This window comes from Mustela nivalis (assembly GCF_964662115.1).
Source record: "Mustela nivalis genome assembly, chromosome: 4".
In the NCBI taxonomy this organism is placed as follows: Eukaryota; Metazoa; Chordata; class Mammalia; order Carnivora; family Mustelidae; genus Mustela; species Mustela nivalis.
Window position 1 is genome coordinate 81,823,525 of NC_139023.1, and position 21,887 is coordinate 81,845,411.

The 21,887-nt window shown below is 37.5% G+C and overlaps 1 protein-coding gene across 3 annotated transcripts in view; it reads left to right on the plus strand.

Moving 5' to 3' along the window:
• LOC309863077 (uncharacterized protein) overlaps positions 1–21,887 on the plus strand; it is a 185,611-nt gene that overhangs the window by 20,168 nt on the left and 143,556 nt on the right. For 2 of the 3 annotated variants that reach the window (XR_014310881.1, XR_014310882.1), the window contains exons 2-3: positions 14,011–14,087; positions 15,824–18,880. Coding sequence is in view for 1 of the 3 variants with exons in the window: in XM_082727576.1 (XP_082583702.1) it covers positions 14,083–14,087 (5 nt within the window). In the remaining 2 variants the exon portion in view is untranslated. Of the gene's footprint in view, positions 1–14,010; positions 14,088–15,823; positions 18,881–21,887 lie in introns of those variants that run through there. The other variant, XM_082727576.1, reaches the window with a different exon arrangement.

The following is a 21,887-nucleotide window of genomic DNA, read 5'->3' on the forward strand; positions in this document are numbered from 1 at the left end:
CAATGTGATTTTGATTTTAATTTCCCTGATGGCTAATGATGATGATCACTTTTTCATGTGTCTGTTAGCCATTTGTATGTCTTTGGAGAGATGTCTGATCATGTCTTCTGACCATTTTTTGACTTGATTATCTGTTTTTTAGGTGTTGATCTGAGAAGTTCTTTATAGATCTTGGATATATCAGCACTTTGTCTGTAGTGTCATCTGCAAATACCTTCTCCCATCCTGTGGGTTGCCTCTTTGTTTTGTTGACTGTTTCCTTTGCTGTGCAGAAATTTTTTATCTTGATGAAGTCCCAAAAGTTCATTCTTGCTTTTGTTTCCCTTGCCTTTGGAGACTTGTCTTGAGAAAAGTTGCTATGGCCGATGTTAAAGAGGTTACTGCCTATGTTCTTCTCTAGGATTTTGATGGTTCTTGTCTCACATTGATGTCTTTCATCCATTTAGAGTTTATCTTTGTGTTTTGTGTAAAAGAATGGTCCAGTTTCATTCTTCTATATATAGCTGTCCAATTTTCCCAACACCATTTATTGAAGAGACTTTCTTCCATGGGATATTTTTTCCCATGGAGAATTGGAGATTCTCCAAGAATCTCCAATTGGAGATTAGTTGACCATAGAGTTGAGAGCCCATATCTGGGCTCTTTATTCTAATCCATTGGTGTATGTGTCTGTTTTTGTGCCAGTACCATGCCAATCGTGGTGATCACAGCTTTGTAATATAGCTTGAAGTCAGGTAACATTATGCTTCCAGCTTCGTTTTTCTTTTTCAACATTTCCTTGGTGATTCCGGGTCTTTTCTGGTTCCATACAAATTTTAGGATTGTTTGTTCCAGCATTTTGAAAATTGCCATTGGTATCTTCATTGGGATGATGTTGAAAGTATAGCTTGCTCTGGGCAGCATAGTCATTTTAATGATGTTTATTTTTCTGATCCATGAGCATGGAATGTTTTTCCATCTTTTGTGTCTTCTTCAATTTCTTTCATGAGTGTTTTGTAGTTCCTAGAGTATAGATCCTTTACCTCTTTGGTTAGATTTATTCCAAGGTATCTAATGGTTTTAATGCTGTTGTAAATGGAATCGATTCTCTAATTTCTCTTTCTACAGTTTCACTGTTAATGTGCAAGAAAGCAACTGATTTCTGTGCATTGATTTTTTTATCCTCCCATATTACTGAATTTCTGTATAAGTTCTAGTAATTTGAGGGTGGAGACTTTTGGGTTTTCCACATAGAATATCATGTCATCTGTGAAGAGAGAGAGTTTTTGAGGTCTTTGCCTGGTTTGGGGATCAAAGTAATGCTGGCCTCTTAGAAAGAGTCTGGAAGTTTTCCTTCTGTTTCTGTTTTTTTTTTTTTTTTTTTTAAGATTTTATTTATTTATTTGTCAGAGAGAGAGAGGAGCGAGAGTGAGCACAAGTAGGCAGAGAGGCAGGCAGAGAGAGAAGCAGGCTCCCTGCTGAGCAAGGAGCCCGATGTGGGACTCGATCCCAGGACGCTGGGATCATGACCTGAGCCGAAGGCAGCCGCTTAACCAGCTGAGCCACCCAGGCGTCCCCTGTTTCTGTTTTTTAAAACAGCTTCAGGAGAATAGGTACTATTTCTTCTTTGAATGTTTAGTAGAATTTCCCAAGGAATTCATCAGGTCCTGGACTCTTGTTTTTTGGGAGGATTTTGATCATTGCTTCAATCTTGTTACTAGTTATTGGTTTATTCGGGTTGTCAGTTTCTTCCTGTTTCAATCTGGGAAGTTTGTAGGTTTCCAGGAGTGCATCCATTTCTTCTAGATTGCTTAACTTATTGGCATATAGCTGTTGATAATAATTTCTGATGATTGTTTCTGTTTCCCTGGTATTAGTCATGATCTCCCCCCTTTCATTCATAATTTTATTAATTTGGGTCCTTTCTCTTTTCTTTTGGGTAAGTCTGGCCAAGGGTTTATCAATATTATTAATTCTTTCAAAGAACCAGCTTCTAGTTTCATTAATGTGTTCTGTTGTCTTTCTGGTTTCTAATTTGTTGATCTCTGCTCTAATCTTAATTGTTTCCCTTCTAGTTTGTGGGTTAGGTTTAATTTGTTGTTGATTACCTAGATCTTCATGGTGTAAAGATAGTTTGTGTATTTGGGATTTTTCTGTTCTTTTGAGTGAGGCTTGGATGGCTATGTATTTCCCCCTTAGGACTGGCTTTGCCGTATCCCATAGGTTTTGGATCAATGTGTCTTATTCTCATTGGTTTCCATGAATTGATTAAGTTCTTCTTTGATTTCCTGATTGACCCAAACATTCTTGACCAGGATGTTCTTTAACTTCCAAGTGTTTGAATTTTTTTCAAACTTTTCCTTCTAATTAAGTTCCAGTTTCATAGCAGTGTGGTCTGAGAATATGCAGGGAATAATCTCATTCTTTTGGTATCAGTTGAGACCTGATTTGTGACCCAGTATATGGTCTATTCTGGAGAAAGTTCCATGCATGCTTGGGAAGAATGAGTATTCTATTGTTTTAGGGTGGAATGTTCTGTATATGTCTATGAGGTTCATCTGTTCCAGTGTGTCATTCAAAGCTCTTGTTCGTTTGTTGTTCTGCGTAGTTGTTCTGTCTATTGCTGAGAGTGGTGTGTTAAGGTCTCCTACAGTTAACATATTATTATCAGTATGTCTCTGTATATTGGTTAACAGTTGGCTTATGTCGTTGGCTGTTCCCATATTGGGGGCATAGATATTTACAATTGTTAGATCTTCTTGTTGGATAGACCCTTTAAGAATGATATAGAGTCCGTCTGTATCTGTAACTACAGTCTTTAGCTTAAAATATAATTTGTCTGATAGGAGAATTGCTACGCCAGCTTTCTTTTAAGGCTGATGGCATGAAGGATAGTTTTCCATCCCTTCACTTTCAGTCTGAATGTGTCTTTAAATTCAAAGCGAGTCTCTTATAGACAGCATATGGATGGGGTCCTGTCTTTTTACCCAATCTGCAACCCTGTGCCATTTTATGGGAGCATTTAGGCTGTTCATGTTGAGAGTGATTATTGATAGATTTTATTGTCATCATGTTATCTGTGAAGTCTTTGTTTCTATGGATTGTCTCTGTATATCTCTGTTCTGTGTCACTTGTGGGGTCTTTCTTCTTTTATAGAACCCCTCCCCCACAATATTTCTTGCAAGGCCAGCTTGGTGGTCACTTATTCAGTCTCTGCCAGTCCTGGAAGTTTCTTATCTCTCATCTATTCTGAATGATAACCTTGCCAGATAAAGAATTCTTGGCTTCCTATTTTTCACATTTAGTACCCTGAATATGTCTTGCCAACCCTTTCTGGCTTGCCTGGTCTCTGTGGACAGGTCTGACATTATTCTGATGTTTTTCCCTCTGTGCATAAGGAATCTCTTCCCCCAACTGCCCTTAAAATGATTTCCTTGGTTCTAAGATTTGTGAGTTTTACTTTTACATGCCTGGGGATTGATCTACCTTCATTGATCTTGGGGGCTGTCCTCTCTGCCTCTATGACATGATTACTTGTTTCATTCCCCAGATTAGGGAAGTTCTTGGATATGATTTGGTGAAATATATCTTCTAATCCTCTCTCTCCATACACCCCTCAGGGATCCCAATAATTCTGACATTGTAACGTTTCATGGTGTCATTTATTTCTAATTCTGTTTTCATGGATTTTGAGCTGTTTGCTCCAGGCCTCCTCCTGATCCTTCTTTTCTATCAGTTTGTCTTCAAGAGCAGTAATTCATTCTGCCTCATTTACCCTGTTTGAGTATCTAGATTGATTGTATCTCATTGATACATTTTTAAGTTCTGCCAGATCTGCTCTCACTTCTTCCCTAAATGAATCTATATTGCCATTAATAGTTTTCTCCAGCCTGACTATTGTCTTCATAACTGCTACTGTGAAGTCTATTTCTGACATCTTGCTTAGATCCATATCCATTAGATCTTCTGAGAAGCCATTGTCTCTAGGTCTTTTCTTTGTTGGGAATTCTTTCTCCTTGTCATTCTGTTGAGTTGTGGTTAGGGATATATAGCTGAAAATATCAACCACTATCCAGGCAACGTGCATCCTAGGAAGTTTCAGAGCAATTTTGAAGCAATTGAAAATCACCTACAAAAAGAGAAAAAAGGAGAGGAAGAGAGAAAGAGAGAAAGAAAGAAAGAGAAAGAACCCTAGCCCAAATGAGCCCCAAGAGTAAGATTTATAAAGTACAAAAAGAGAAACAAACAAAAAGACAAAAAAAACCCAGCCAAAATGAGCCCCAAGAGTAAGATTTATAAAGTACAAAAATGAAAACAAACAAACAGACCAACAAAAGAAAGGAAAACAAAAATAAAAAGTGGGGACTGATGGGAAGGTGGTTATAATCCCTCTATGTGGGAGAAGTGTATTTCAGTTCTTTCTGGGTGTATTTTGTTATCTTTGTTAGAGAACTCAACTTTCCAGAAATACAGAGAAATTAAAACTATATAAAGGTAGTACTGAGGGGCACCTGGGTGGCTCAGTGGGTTAAGCCTCTGCCTTTTGCTCAGATCATGATCTCAGGGTCCCTGATCAAGCCCCAGGTTGGGCTCTCTGCTCAGTGGGAGGCCTGCTTCCCCCTCCCCCTCTGCCTGCTTCTCTGCCTACTTGTGATCTCTCTTTCTTTCTGTCAAATAAATAAATAAATCTATTTTTTTAAAAAAGGTAGTACTGAATAGGGGAAAAAGGTCTACATTGAAGTATACATTGTGTACACACACACACACACACACATGTACATGTAAAGAAAAAGAAAAAAAAATTATATGAAAAAGTTCAAGTTAAAAAGTTACTATGGAGGGGTGCCCAGGTGGCTCAGTGGGTTGTCTCTGCCTTCGGCTCAGGTCATGATCTCAGGGTCCTGGGATCAAGCCCTGTACTGGGCTCTCTGCTCAGCAGGGAGCCTGCTTCCCTCTCTTTCTTTGCCTGCCTTTCCACGTACTTGTGATCTCTGTCAAATAAATAATATCTTAAAAAAATGTTACTATGGAATATCTTGTATTAAACATCTAGTTAAAATAGTTAAAAAAAATAAAAGATCAAGAATCATGAGGAAGTATTAAAAGAGGGAGAAAAGTTGTATCTAAGAAATATACAGGCTGTGAGACAATACCAGGAGCTTAATAGACTGTTTTCTCCTGATGTTTGGGTTTTACAATTTTATGGGGACCCATGGTTGTTGTCCTCTTATTGTATCAGCTTGTCTTCTGGGGGAGGGGCCTACCATGTTGTTTTTTAATTATCCTGTGTGGGCTGAGTTGCCCTGCCCCCTGGGAAACTGTATTTTCTGGCTTTTGTTCTCTGGAGGCTTTTGTTCTTTGGAGGCTTTTCATGCCTTTCTGGAGGGTCAGAGCAAAGTAAACTGTCTGCACCCAACCTCTGCCTCAGAGGGAAGCCACAGTCTGCTCCTCTCTGAATCCTCCAGAACACAGACTCTCCTTCTGCAAACTCTGTTGAACACTGCAGCCTCCCTCAGGCGGTGCACAGCCCCAGCCACTGTTTCAGTGTTTGTCCGAGGCCTCAGCTTATTTCTGTACCTCCATGCCACCAAAACCTCTAGCAATACTGGTCCAGGCAACCCTGGTCCTGGTGGCTGTCATTCCCAGGACTACTGGCTCACGTTAGTGTGCCCTTAGGTCCATGTGCACCTGAGGCCACCTGGTCCCAACAATTACCCCTTAAGCCCCTTTGTTCTGTTTGAGTGCTGTTATCAGCCCCTTCCCAACTTGCAGCCATTGGTCTCCAAGCTATTGCTGGTCCCAGGCTCAGGGCACTTTCGCATTGTGGGTATTACTTTCCAATGGCTAGCTTTGGTGGCCCTCTCCCCTTTCTGTTTAATCTCCTATATATATCTGCAATTTTGTTGGTCTTTTCAAAGAAGCAAGTCCTGGTTTCACTCATCTGTTCTATTGTTTTTTTACTCTGTTTCACTTATTTCCTTCTACTGGTTTGGGGCTTTTTCTTCTTTTTCAACCTCCTTTAAGGGTAAGGTATGGTTTTTTTTTTTTGTTTTGTTTTTGAGATTTTTCTTAAGATTGTACTGCTGTGAACCCTCCTGTAAGAACAGGTTTTGATGTTTCCCAAAGATTTTGGTTTGTTGTATTTTCATTATCATTTGTCTCCACCTAGTTTTTTATTTCCTCTTTGATTTCTTGGTTGATTCATCTATTGTTTAGTAGCATGTAATTTAGCATCCATGTATTTGTCATTTTTGTCTTGTAACTGATTTCCAGTTTTATACCATTGTGGTTGAAAAAGATGCTTACTGTGATATCAGTCTTTTTTTTTATCAGTTAACTAACTGAGACTTCTTCTGTTCTGGAGAATGATCCATGTACACTTGAAAGGAATGTGTTTTCTACTGTTTTTGGATGGAATGGTCTGAATATATCTGTTCATCTGGTTCAGTGTGTCATTCAAAGCCATGGTTTCCTTGTTGATTTTCTGTATGGATGATTTATCCATTGATTTAAATGAGGTTTTTTTTTAAATTTTTTATTTTTTATAAACATATATTTTTATCCCCAGGGGTACAGGTCTGTGAATCGCCAGGTTTACACACTTCACAGCACTCACCAAAGCACATACCCTCCCTGATTTAAGTGAGGGTTTAAAGTCCCCTACTATTCTTATACTGCCAATTTCCTCCTTTATTTTGGTTAATATTTGTTTTATGTACATAGGTGCTCCCATGTTGGGTACTTATATACTTATCATTTGTATATCCTCTTATTGATTAGTTCCCTTTATCACTTTCTCATCATATCCTTCTTTGTCCCTTGTTACAGCCTTTGTTTTGAGGTCTATATTGGCTGATAGATGTATTGTTACCCCAGGGGTTTTTTTTTTGTTGTTTTTTGTTTTTTTGTTTTTCTTTCATTTGGATCCTAAACATTTTTCTGTCCCTTCACTTTCAGTCTTTTTAATCCACATGTCTTTAGATCTGAAATGAATCTCTTCTAGGTAGCATATGGAAGGGTTTTGCTTTTTTGTCCATTCAGTTACTCTGTCTTTGATTAGAGCCTTTAGTCCATTTACATTCAAAGGGATAGGTAAGTACTTATTGCCATTTTGTTACTTGTATTATGATTGTTGTAGTTCTTCTCTGTACCCTTCTCTTGCTTTCCTTTCTCATGGTTTGCTGGCTTGTATAGTGATATGCTTTGATTTCTTCCTCTTTATTTTTTGTGTATCTATTACAGGTTTTTTTTTTTTTAAGATTTTATTTATTTACTTGAGAGAGAGAGCATGAGCAGGGGGTCGGGGCAGAGGGAGAAGGAGAAGGAGGCTCCCAGCTGAGCAGGGAGCCCCATGTGGGCTTGATCCTGGGATCGTGAACCAAAAGCAGATACTTACTGACTGAGCCACCGGGGTGCCCCAGCTATAATACAGGATTTTGATTTGTAGTTACCATTAGGCTTATATATAACATTTTGTGTCTGTAGTATTCTGTATTAAATTGTTGGTTCCTTGAGCTTGAACCCACTTAAAAGCACTACGTTTTTACTCTTTGCTCATTGATGTTTTATGTATATGATATTATGGTTTACATCCTTTTATTTTGTGAATGTCTTGACTGATTTTTATAAATATATTTGGCTTTAGTGCTTTTGTGCTTTAATCTCTGTGCTGGATTTATAAATGATTAATCTACTACTTTTATTATGTTTGAATTTACATGTGAGTTTTCTTTTATAATTTTCTTACTTCTGATTATGGCCTTTTCTTCCACTCAAGGAATTCCCTTTAATATTTCTTGTAAGTCTGGTTTAGTATTGATGAACTCCTTTAACTTCTGTTTTTCTGGGAAACTTTATCTCTCCTTGTGTTCTGAATGATATCTTTGCTGGGTTTTTGTTTGCAGGGTTGTTGTTGTTTTTCTTTCAGTACTTTGAAAGCACCTTACCCATGTTCTTCTGTTTTTTGTTTTTTTTTCCCAAGATTTTATTTATTTAGGGGCGCCTGGGTGGCTCAGTGGGTTAAGCCGCTGCCTTCGGCTCAGGTCATGATCTCTGGCACCCACCCAGGCACCCTATCCACGTTCTTCTGGCTTCTAAGTTCTCTGCTGGAAAATCTGTTAACCCTATAGGATTTCCCTTGTATGTAACTGGTTTTTCTCTTGCTGCTTTTAAAGTCTCTGGGATCGAGTCCCACGTCGGGCTCTCTGCTCAGCGGGGAGCCTGCTTCCCTTCCTCTCTCTCTCTCTGCCTGCTTGTGATCTCTCTCTCTCTCTCTCTCTGTCAAATAAATAAATAAGTAAATCTTAAAAAAAAAAGATTTTATTTATTTATTTGAGAGAGAAAGAATGAGAGAGAGAGAGCATGAAAGGAGAGAGGTCAGCGGGAGAAGCAGACTCCCTGCTGAGCAGGAAGCCCAATGTGGGACTCAATCCTGGGACTCCAGGATCATGACCTGAGCAGAGGGCAATCGCTTAACCAACTGAGCCACCCAGGCACCCTATCCACGTTCTTCTGGCCTCTAAGTTCTCTGCTGGAAAATCTGTTAACCCTATAGGATTTCCCTTGTATGTAACTGGTTTTTCTCTTGCTGCTTTTAAAGTCTCTGTTTATCACTATTTTTATGCCATTTTAATTACTGTGTGTCTTGTGAATCTGCTTGGGTTATTTGTGTTCAACACTTTCTGGGTTTCCTGGAACTGGATGTCTGTTTCCTGCATCCATGTTATACAAGTTTCAGCTATTATTTCCTTAAATAAATGTTTTCTCCCTTTTACTTCTGGGATTCCCTACAATGGGAATGTTATTATACTGGATGATGTAACTGAGTTCCCTTTACCTATTCGTACTTTTTATTACTCCTTTTTTTCTTTTTCCTCTGTAGCTTGGTTTGTTTCCCAATACTTTTGTCTTCTGATTTATTAATCTTTATTTTTCTCTCTCCTCTAATCTACTATTAACTTCCTGTAGTGTGTTTTTAATTTTAGTTATAGAGTTCATCTTCTCTGGTTCTTATATTTCTTTTTTTTATTTTAATAAACATATAATGTATTTTTATCCCCAGGGGTTCTTTCTTATATTTCTATTTCACATTTTAAGTCTAGTGGGCATCTTTATGACCATCACTTTGAATTTTTTATTAGGCATATTCTTTATCTCCATTTCATTTAGTTCTTTTGTTGTGGTTCTTGTTCTTTCATTTGTGACATATTCCCATCTCCTCATTTTATCTCTCTGTGTTTGTTTCTATGTGTTAGGAAATTTAGCTCTGTCTCCTGATCTTGAAAGATGCAGCTTTGTGAGTAAGAGTTCCTTTGGTACCCTGTAGTGCAATGTCCCCTGTTCACCAAAACCAGGCACATGAGAGTTGTCTCCTATGTAGGCTTTGTGTACTTCACTATTGTAGCCAAGCCTCATTTGCTTTCATTCCAGTCAGCTTCCATGGCCCATTTTGCCTCTTGTGGGCTGGGTTGGTCCCGTGCTGTTAACAAGCTAGTCTGGAGGTGTGGGCATGTAATTGGGCAAGGTCAGCAGTCAGATCAGGCACCTGTGCTTAGCCCATTTGTCTGGGCTGTGGTCCCACCAACTACAGCCAGCAATTCTTGTCTTGTCCACTGAGAGGCTTTTTTTGGTAGGCATGGCCTGTAGTTGGTCCATATGTTTTCCCCAGACCCTGTGCTGGAACTGCAGATACACTGATCAGCCGAGCACTCTCTCCACACTGCCAGTTTGGTGACGGGACTGCAGATGTACTGGTGTGTGTGGTCATTTTCCCCAGGAATCACTTTGCAGTGGTGCTGGTATTTGCCAGGGCTGCATTCAGGATAGAAGGTGGAAGGAGTTGCTTTGTAGGGACTCCTGCTAGGTGGGCCAGTTTGGATTCAGAGGATTTGCAGAAGAATGGGAGTGGGGATGTGTGGTGTTTGAAAGGTAGGTGCTTGGGCGCCTGGGTGGCTCAGTGGGTTAAGCCGCTGCTTTCGGCTCAGGTCATGATCTCAGGGTCCTGGGATCGAGTCCCGCATCGGGCTCTCTGCTCAGCAGGGAGCCTGCTTCCCTCTCTCTCTCTCTACCTGCCTCTCTATCTACTTGTGATTTCTCTCTGTCAAATAAATAAATAAAATCTTTAAGAAAAAAAAAAAAAAAAGAAAGGTAGGTGCGGGGTGTTCATGCTTTTTCATGCAAGCATCCCACTATTTAGCCTGGAGGTGGGGGAGAAATGGTGCCCATCAGCTTTCTGTTCTTGAAGTCTCCTAAAGATCCCTGCTCCTCCAGCACACTTTGAGGGATGAGTAATTTTTACTTGTACCCTATATGCTTTGCAGAGTGCTGCTTCTCTGTTGTATCTTGGTGGAGCCTCAGTTTTCCTATCACCCTTTGGCTCTGTCAAGACTGAATCTGCCAAAATTTTACCCAGAGTTAAGCTCCACTGATTGTAAAGATTCATGGTATTAAGCCCTACTGGTTTTCAGAGTCAAATGTTATGGGGATTTGTTTTCCCAGTGCCGTTCCCATGTGTGTGGTGCCTGGTGTGGGGAGTTTCCTTTCCCTTCTCTGTGCTTGTGGTGTCCCTCGCATCTGTGGTTAGTCTCACTGAGACCGGTTCCAGACTGCATCTCTAACCCCTCCTATCGTTTCCCATGTGTCCTCCTCTTGTTGGTTAACTACTGATAGTCTGTTCCGCCCGTCTTTGAGTTATTTTCTGTGTTCAGTGCACCCAGGTGGCTGTTACGCAGGTTGGTCTGTGGAACATAATGAGTTTAGAATCCTCCCAATCCAGCGTCTTCCAAAGACCACAAGTTTTTTCTTGAGCACTTTACACATAGTGCCACTCCCTCTTGGCCTACAAAGTATCTGCTAAAAAATATACTGATAGTCTTTTGATGTTCCTTTAATTTTTTTTTTTAAATTGGAGTTGACATAGAATGTTACATTAGTTTCAGATGCACACCATAGTGATGCAACAACTCTATACATACTGCTGTACTCACAGCAAGTGTAGCTGCCGTCTCACCTTACAACACTATTAAAATATAGTATAGCCATTGACTACATTGCATATTCTGTTGCTTTCCTCGCCATGAGATATTCATTAAATAATTGTAAAGTTAAGGGTTCCCTTTTATGTAACAAACTGTTTTTCTCTTGCTACTTTTTTTTTTTTGCCTTTAAATGTTGACATTTTAATTATACAGTATCTTAGTATGGGTCTGTTTGTATTCATCTTTTTTGAAATGCTCTGGGCATCTTAGATATGGATGTCTGTTTCCTTCCCTAGGTTAGAGATGTTTTCAGCCATTAATTCTTAAGATTTTGGCCCTTCTTTTTCTGGGACTCTTATGTTAGTTCACTTGATGTTATCCTATAACCCCCTTAAGATATTTTTACCTTTTCCCATTCTTCTTTTTGTGCTCTGATTGGATGAGTCCCACCACCTTGCTTTTGAACTGACTGATCCTTTTCTCTGTTTCATGCAACCTGCTGTTGAACTAGTTTATTTTCCAGTGAGGTTATTCGGTTCTTCAGTTCTGTGACTTTTTTGTTTGATATTTTATTTCAAATCATTCTGAACACCCAAGAAAGCAATCCAAGGACTGAGGGAACAAACTGCACATCTAGAGGTAGAACAGAGGCCACATTGTGGAAGGTAGCTAGTGCAGAGACATGATTTGGGGCAGAAAGAATCACAGGTGCTGCAGAGGTGGGGAAGCCTTCTCACAAAGAGGAGAGAGAGTAAGAACAGCGTGCAGGGATTGCACAAGAAAAACACTTCCTAAAACCACTGTCTGAGTAAATGAGAGGGACTGATTACCACAAGTTTTTACAAGCAGTGGAGCTCAAGACTAAAGGGTTTCTTAGAAGTCCATGCTATCGCTGGGGTAGAGCCTGAAGTGCTCCTGTTGAGAAGGAGGGCAGAGGTCTGGGAGCGGACAGTATGGTTTGAGGGTTTCCTGGGTCACATAGGGAGAGACAATTTCCCTTCTTAGAGTGAATTTGGGACAGGCCCACTGCTTCTTAGGGGACACAAGAGCTGGTGAGTGCCATTGAGCTGCCCCATTCATTAGCAGAGGAGCAGACACACCTGCTGAGGGCAGCTAACCTGGATGCTGGCTTTTTGATGTGCTTTACCATAAAGTCCAGTCCCCCTGTGTGTTCATGCAAGTGCCCTTCCAGAACAGACCAGCACTGGCCACAGTGTGGTGAGACCCACATCATGGGTCCATCCTTTGCTGGGTCCCTAAAATGTGGAGTTTTGAAACCCAGCAGGTGCACCTGAGATAAAACAAGGAGCTGTGCTGTTACATGGACAGATGATTCAGAGACAAGGGTGAAGACAGGGATTTGAGGAATGCCTGGCAATCACAAGGGGATTGGTCACTCTTATGTGAGGGCTTCCTGAACAATAGCAGGTATGAACTCCCCTCTCTGAGGATGGGACAGTTGGCTAATACCATTTTCCCCCTGCCCATCAGCATGGGCAGACTTCAGTGGAGGCTCAAGCTGCTCATACCAAGCCCTTCTGTGCTTTGCAGGTTTTTTTTTTTGTTTTTTTGTTTTTTTTTTTTTAAACTGTGGCATGTGTGCCTATGAGCCAGAGCAGTAATAGGCTCTACCCCCAGGAAGCCAGCATAAAACCCTCTGGATGCACCAATTCCACGTACCACAGAATGCTGCAAAGCTGCAGTTCTAGTGGAAACAGGATCTAAGTTATTTATTTATTTATTTATTTATTTATGGGTGTAGGAGTGGGGAAGAGGGAGAGAGAGAATCTAGCAAGAAACAAGAAAAGTCTCAAATATACAACCTAACCTTAAACCTAAAGGAGCTAGAAAAGGAATAGCAAATAAAACCTAAAGCCAGCAGAAGAAGAAATAATAAAGATTAGAGCCAAAATAAGTGATATAGAAAAAGAAAAAACTATGAAACTTCAATGAAACTAGAAGTTGGCTTTTTGAAAGAATTAATGAAACTGTTAAACCTCTAGCCAGACTTATCAAAAACAAAAGAAAAAGGATTCAAATAAATCAAATCACAAATGAAAGAGGAGCGATCACAACCAACACCACAGAAAAACAAACAACAATAAGAGATTATGAACAATTAAATGCCAACAAATTAGGCAATCTGGAATAAACATAAATTCTTAAAAACATATAACTATCACAACACAAACAGAAAAAAGTAGAAAATTTGAACAGATCCATAACCAGCAATGAAACTGAATCTGTAATAAAAAATCTCCCAACAAACAAACTCCAGGGTCAGATGGCTTCCCAAGGGAATTCTACCAAACATTTAAAGAAAAGTTAATACCTATTGTCAGAGAGTGAGTGTCCACAAGCAGAGGGAGTGGCAGGCAGACAGAGAAGCAGGCTCCCTGCTGAGCAAGGAGCCCAACATGGGACTTGATCCTAGGATGCGGAGATCATGATCCGAGCTGAAGGCAGCTGATTAACCGACTGAGCCACCCAAGCTCCCCGAGTTTTTTATTTTTTATTTTTCCCAAAGATTTTATTTGAGAGAGTGAGTCAGTGAGAGAGGGAATACAAGCAGGGGAAGTGGGAGAGTGGGAAGCAGGCTTCCTGCTGAGCAGGGAGCCTGATGCGGGGCTCAATCCCAGGACCCTGGGATCATGACCTGAGCTGAAGGCAGACGCTTAATGACTGAGCCACCTGTTGCCTCTAAAACACATTTAAGATTTAGATTTACCCATCCATTTCTATTTTCTGGTGCTTTCTTTTCCTTGCATTTTTCTTCTATCTGAAGAGTTTCGTATTAGTATTATTTTTGGTGCAGATTTAAGAGCTTTTATATGAGAGAATATTGTGCCTTTTGAAGGATATTTTCAATGGGTATAGAACCCTAGGTTGGTAGGTTTTTGTTTCACTTTACTATGTCAGTAGTGAAAATTTATCTTCTAGATTCTATCATTTCTCTTGGAAAGTCAGTCATTAACTAGTCTTGTTGCTCCTTAGAGGGGGAAATGGTCTTTGTTCTCTGGCAACCTCTAAGATTTTTCTCTTTATCTTTCAACAGTTTTACAGTGCTCTTAAAACAGAAGATGACCATTGTGTTGGAGCCCTGTGATGAAGGAGGAAGGCAGTAAATATGAGGTAAGAGTTAATGGTACAGATCATGTAGGACTTTACAGGATATGGTGAGTACTTTAGGTATTACCAAGTGCTGTGGAGATCTGTGGAGTGTTTTAATCAGAAGAGTGACCTATGATCGGATACAAGTTTTAAAAGGATAAATTTGAGTTGTGTTGGGAATGTCAGGAAGACCCCTTAGTACACTACTATAATAATGTAGATGAAGGACGATGGTGGCTTGGACTAAGTATAAGATTATTTTTTTATGGGGACACCCGTGTGGCTCAGTTGGTTAAGCAATTGCCTTCGGCTCAGGTCATGATCCTGCAGTCCCAGGATCAAGTCCCACATCAGACTTCCTGCTCAGTAGGGAGTCTGCTTCTCCCTCTGACCTCTCCTTTCTCCCCTCTCATGCTCAATAAAATCTTTTATTTGATTAAATCATAAATGAGCAATGAAATATACTCTCAAGCAACTGTTAAAAATATTTTCTCTTAGTCAAAGTGATGAATAAGGGATTTCCTAACATTAAACTATTCTTGCATCCTTGGGATAAAACTAATCTGATAACATTTTTAATATGCTTATAAATTGTTTGCTAATATTTAGAAAATTTGTAATTTGTTGCATTTATGTGCATGATTGGGTTTAGCAAAGTATTTTGTTTCTCATATCATCCTTTTCTTGTGTGGCATACCAAGAATACATTGTGAGAAACTGGTTTTATAAAAAGAATTAGGAAGTTTTCTTAATTTCTTAAGTTTAAAGTCATTTCTAGGATATTTGTAAGGCATTCTGGTCTTGGTTTATCTTTTATGGGTAAATTTTTAACTCATAATTGATTTAATGATTATGTTTTTTCCTTCACCCATTCTGCTAGAGGCTTTTTAAAAGAAACTTATTTTCAGATAGAGGTTTTGACTTTGTTGATCCTTTATTCCACTTGCTATTTTTTTTTTTTTTTAAGATTTATTTGACAGAGATCACAAGTAGGCAGAGAAGCAGGCAGAGAGAGGGGTAGGAAGCAAGCTCCCCGCCGAGCAGAGAGCTCAACTTGGGGCTCCATCCCAGAACTCCAAGATCATGACCAGAGCTGAAGGCAGAGGCCCAACCCACTGAGCTACCTAGGTGCCCCTTTTCCACTTGCTATTAATTTTTCCTCTTTTATTCTTTCATTCTCATTTTTTTAGGTTTATTTTGCTATTGTCTTTCTCCCTTCCTGGGATGATTAGCATCATTACATTTAAAAAACATATATTTGATGGAGAGAGGGACATTAAGAGAGGAAACAGAAGCAGGGGGAGTGGGAGAGGGAGAAGCAGGTTTCCTGCAGAGCAGGGAACCCAACACAGGGCTTGATCCTAGGACCCCTGGTATCATGACCTGAGCTGAAGGCAGACAGTTAATGACTGAGCCAGCCAGATCCCCCAGGGTCATTAGATTTTTAATATTCATTTTCAGTATATGCATTGAAACATAGAAACTTAAAAAAAAAAAAAAAAAGATTTATTTGGGGGTTGGGCAGAGTAATAGGTAGAAAATCCCAAGCAGGCTCCACACCCAGCATGGATCCTGACCTGGGGCTAACCTCACAACTCTGATATCATGACCTGAGCTGTAATTTAGAGTCGGATGCTCAACTGACTGAGCCACCCGCTCAACTGACTGAGCCACCCAGGTACCCCAAGGCATATGAACTTACAAAATAGTAATCTAGTTGCATGTTACCAAGTCTTTTTTTTTTTTTTTTCCTTAAGATTTTGTCAGAGCGAGCACAAGCAGGGGAAGCTGCAGGCAGAGGGAGAAGCAGGCTCTCTGCTCAGCGGGCTTGATCCTGGGACTCTGGGATCATGACTCAAGCTGAAGGCAGATACTTAACTGATTCACCCAGGTGTCCCATTACCAAGTCTTACATGCAGCTTTCATTTATTTAAATATTTGCTTACATGCATTCTTGTGTATTACAATGAGAAAAATAGATCTTAAATCTCAGAGGTGGATTTGCAATTTAAAAAATATTTTAAAAATATATAAAATGATTATAATGTCATTCCGATTGAAGTATTTTCTAATTTTTAATGTGCTTTGATGTTTCATGAAGTTATTTTTTTCAATTCAAGCATACAGGCACAAGGATCTCTTTAGGGCTCTCTTCATGGGTTACTCGTCATATTACTGTGTGTGCTGTTTGAAGATCTGTATAATGGATTTTGGTGTTTGTTGAGATTTGTTTTGTGGTTTACTGATATTTTTATAAATATTCTATGTGTACTTAAAGTTTTACCTAATAGCTGAGTGATAATTTATGTAAGTCTATTAGATCTAGCTTTTAAAATTCAATATTTTAATTACTTATTACCTAACTATCAGTTATCATGGATACCTTGGACCTAAACTTCTCTTTGTAGCTGTAAATTGCTTTATAGATTTCAAAGCTTGAATTTTTAATTCCCAGTGAATTGCTCCATTTATCATTATTAAAGCTCACTTTTTATCCCACTTTTTTCACCTTAAAATAAATTTTATCTGATTAATGGTTTCACAATTTCATTTGATTGGCATTTTTTTATTCCACCAATTTAAACTTATTACATCATTGTGTTTAAGAATTATTTTTGTAAAAACCACATAGTTTTTAAATTGGCAAGTTTACAGTATTTACATTTACTGTAACTACTGACATTTGGATTTCTATTATTTTTTGTGATTTGTTCTTTGCTTCTCTTTGCCTTCAACAGGGTTCTCCTAACTACAAATTATTTCCTTCCTACTTATTTAACTTTTAATTTAACCTAACCCTTGCTAGCTCTAAAACAGTACACTAAGCCTTTCAGGTTTTACACTGATTTTCACCATCACAGTGAACTTAAATAGGAAACCAAATGCAGTCATTTGGCAATGCAGCTGCTGGATATTAGTTCAAACTGCCTTCTGGCATTTCCAGGCTATGTAAACCATCTTAAACCTTTTGTTCCTTATACTTAAAAAGGGGAGAATTTTTAAGGACAAAGTATTGGGAGGTACATTCCTTCTCCAGCTCTGGAAGGTTCTGTCTTTCCTGTTCAATTAACTAATGACTTGGGTTTTACAAGCAAGCAAAACAAACCTAAATCCTATCCAGTTCTCCCCAGTTCAGGATGAAGAGGAATGAAATGCCAATTGTTAAGCCTTCTAGACTTAACAAGTATTTATCTGCATTTCATTGGACAGTCTACAGTCCATATAAACATTTTTCTAGACAGAGGATCCATTAGCCTTTAATTCTTTCGTGTTTTTCTGTCCCTAGAATATTAAGCACCGAATGCTCTAATCTAGACCAGGGGACCTTAATCATTTTCTTATCCCAACACCCTAAACTACTTGATACATTTTTGTCAATAGCAGTTCTCAAGCAGGAGACTCACTGGGCATGGAGCTCCTCTATGCCTACTGAAAATGCCTAAAGTCTTCAAATTCACTTATTCCTGTTTTCTCTTCCAGTATATAAAGCTAAATTTAGTCTCTGACAACACATCCAACATTAGCAAACTATTTTAGTTTTCAGAATCAATAGCATTAGAAGGTTTCAAAAATTTGCCCAATTAAAAAACCCTCATCAACAAGCAATTTTTGTAAATGTTTCTGAGGACTTGCAACTACCATCCAGTCAGTGAAGTTCAATATGTGAAAATTAAACCTCAGGTGTGCAAAACGCATGGTTCAAGAAGTAGATATAGATTTATTCTGATTACATGACTTGTGTGTACTGTCATCCAAAAATTAATTGTATTATCAATTACTATTTGTTCACTGGTATTAAGATGTCAGTTTACATACATAAATCGTTTTATATTCTTTGATCCTGCCATATGTAAACATTTTTTAGGTTTGTGAACCAAAACTGTATGCCAAATATATATTCCTACAATGTACCAACGCAACATCACAACCTATTCTCATGTTGGCTCACTACACATGAGTTGGCTCATGGAAAAATCAGTTGATTATTTTTATAGACACATCATACTTGGCAATGATTTTATGCATTGCACTGGTTACTCTTTGTATTGAAAACAAACTGGGAAATGAAGAAATCAAATGTAGTTTCCTTAAAAAGATTAGCTAGTAGGAACTAAACTGCCAGAAATTGTTTTAGACTAATGACTAGAGTCAGAGTCACCATGTACAGAAATTATTTTAATAACGGTTGAAGAAAAGAAAAATGACTTGGATGCCATATTGTTAGAACTAAAACAATGATAATATCATTTTAAAAAACTGCTTCTATATACTGTAGTATTAAACAATGACTTCATCCTACCAAGTATAAAAGGTAACCACTTGTAAGTCTCTTTCTAAAACACTAAGCCATAAAATTTTATTTCAGGGACAAAAATACAATACTTTAAAGCAGTACCTTGCATTACCTTGATTTCCCTATCTCTAATGACATTTTAACATCTTATTTTGGTTTGATCCATATGATTTCAAGAGGATTTTACTCAAGGTCTTGGAAGTAAAAAATTTAGGAAATTCTAAGAAAACAAAGATGCACAGCACATGTATGTAAATCAGAAAACAAAGAATGGAAGGTGGCTAACCCTTTAACAACTATTTTGAATTTCTGAACCTTGTTATTTTTTCACATTGATATTTGTATTAAAAATAAAGAATGCTGGGTTTCTTAATACACAGTAATTCACAAAACTGACCTCTTTTGATCCAGAAGTACTTTAAAAAGTATTCTACTTAAAAGTATTCTAAGGCCAAAACATGAAAAATCTAGAAGCCATTATTAAATTTTAGAGATATTTATATATGGAAACTTAAAACATGGCTCTTCATGTATGAATTTAAGAGTCAAAGCATTCTTCACAGTAAGATTTGGTATTTAAATGGGACAAAGGTAATAAAATTAGCTATCGAAGTGATAGGATAGCAGTGAAACTATTTTTAAAAATCCATGAAATAAAGCACCTAATGAATCTAACATAAAAAAAAATGTGCTTGAGAAAAACATTATTTCAGAGCTTAGAACTGAATGAAAAGATAAACAACATTAACCAGGAATAATAAGATCATTTCCATCTATAAGTTTATACACTATAAAACATACTGAATTTCACTTATCTCTATAAAGGATGGGTTAAGTATCAATTTACTTCTTAATAAATCAATCCTGTAACTTAGAACATGACAGTAACAGATTCCAAAGCAAAGATGATAAGGTTAATTTTTATTACGGTTATGGATTTTGCCCTGCTTGATGGAGTCAAATGTTCATGATTCAATTATTTTCTTCTTTGATTTGAATGTTCCTAGTCATTTAGTAATATATTTTAATAGATACGCATTTTCTTTTGGTACCCACTCTAATAATATGCTAGAGGATGTGTCCTTAGGGATCTGGAAGATGAAAGAACAATTACCACCTAATAGATACTTGACCACTGCCAGAGAGATTGAAGTTGTCTTCCAAGCAGTTTCAGTTTCATATTCTAAGAATTCCAGGTGACCCTTTTTGTGTGAAACAAATACCCTTGAATTTAGCAAGAAAAGAATTTAGACATGTTTTATAAACTCAAAGCTGCTGTTTTCTTGGGAAACAGGAATATATGGAAGAACATTAATTTTAGTATTTTTTTAAATTAGAGATTGGAAGCAAAACAGCTGAAGTTTTTTGTTTGTTTTGGTTAAGAGTTTCGTTTGGTCTTTTTCATCTGCATCAAAGTTTTGTTACATTATTGAAAGAAAAAATTATATGCTTCCTAGGAACTTTAAAACGGTAAGACCTTAGATTAAATAAGACCTTGAAAAAAACAAAAGGTAACTATAAACCTTTTTCTTTTTTGATCAAAAAAAGTGTCTTCTGAAATTGACTGCTTCAAGATTAGTTTGCTAAACGATAGTTAAAATCTACTGTAGAGTAAGAGGATAATAAAATATTAGAATCACACTTTATAAGCATTGCTACTATGTCATTTGAAAAGTTCTCAGTGGCTCACTTTAATCAGTGCCATCAGATTTTACAGATTTTAAATACTGATAAAATTAAGTTATGCTTATCATTAATTTTGTAGGATCAAATATCGCAAAGGCAGATTCCACCTAAAACTTCCAAGGTTTCGGGCGCCTGGGTGGCTCAGTGGGTTAAGCCACTGCCTTCGGCTCAGGTCATGATCTCAGGGTCCTGGGATCGAGTCCCGCATCGGGCTCTCTGCTCAGCAGGGAGCCTGCTTCCCTCTCTCTCTCTGCCTGCCTCTCCATCTACTTGTGATTTCTCTCTGTCAAATAAATAAATAAAATCTTTAAAAAAAAAAAAAAAAAACTTCCAAAGTTTTAACCACAAAATAACATTTACCTTAGAACTGCAGTTATTGGTTGTAAAACTATAAAATGTTAGGTAAAGTTATATTTTTCTTGTCATTTAAGAATTACTTCTGTATGTAAGATCAATGCCAGGGTTTCATTTGTTGTAAACTACCAAATATCAGCTATTTAAAAAAAATTCTAATGGGAAGGTTTATAGGTTTATTATTAAAAATCAAATTTATGAAAATGGAGGAATGGTTCTATTTATTTCAGGTCAAAATTAAGTCAGCTAATTGGTTTACTGTATTTGAATGCCTATTGTCTTTAAAAGATGATAATTTCTCAAAACAGTTCAAGATGTGCTAATTTGGATAAAATGCTTTAACACTTATTATATTGAAAACTGAGCCCCCAAATTCACTTTAATATAGACTTCTATCTAGGAAATAATCATAAATATACTAAAAATTGGCCAAGAAACTCTAAGAAATCTTTATTCCTTAATAAAAGTCTAATTATTTATACTCTTAAACACAGATGATCTGTTTATTCCAAAAGCCCAGTTCTTTGGTGTGCTGTTTCTAGTTGTTTAAAACTTAAGAATTCTGTATACTGCTAAGGAACTGAAACATCACAAACTTTCTTATTTAAGCAATTTTTGTTTTTAAGATCACAGTATTATGGACTATCAGGAGTTGGATTCTGAAACCAATTTACACTTTTCCAGAGTGTACTAATCTATATTTATTAATCATCCTAGGTATTTTCTACATACTTAGTTCATATTTGATTATAGGAAAACATTCTAATTTTTTATGTCTTTTAAAATAACTTCTAAAATAGTGGCCTTTCGTGCTCGCTTCGGCAGCACATATACTAAAATAGTGGCCTTTTATTCTGAAAAAAATTTTGTCTAATACTGAACATATTTCAGTGATTAAAATTAAACTGAACCATGCCTTCTACCCAAAACTGTATTAAGGAGAACATATTTTCCTTTATTAATATACTTGATAAATAACCACATCACAAGGTTAAAGGGCTTTTGAAAATATTTAAGTTGAATGAGTAGGAAAAGTTATACATATCATCTTTGTTAAGTCAAGTGTTATATAACTGCAAGAATTAGAATGTTAAATATCTGACTAAGACAGAGCTACATGAACTGAAAAGAAGGAACAGGACATATCAAGTATAATTAGACAACTCAGGTGCAGAAGGGCTATTTCCTCATTTGTCTACAAGAAGTTACGGGGCCATATAGCTCCTAATGAAGTTCCTGGAGATTTTCTTGTAACTCAAGCAAAAGCTATAAACTCCCTAATGTCTACTGTTGAAATATTCCTTCCTATCTTTGATGCTCTTCCTGAAATGAACCTGCATATTTAACCTATAAAGGAAAAGTAACTTCTTTAAAGAAAAAAAAGTATTTCATTATTAATGGGTATAATTAGTTCACCTTTAGAGTATTAAGACAATTTTGAAGACTAGAAGACATTAAAAATATGTTGGGTCTATATGATTTTTTTA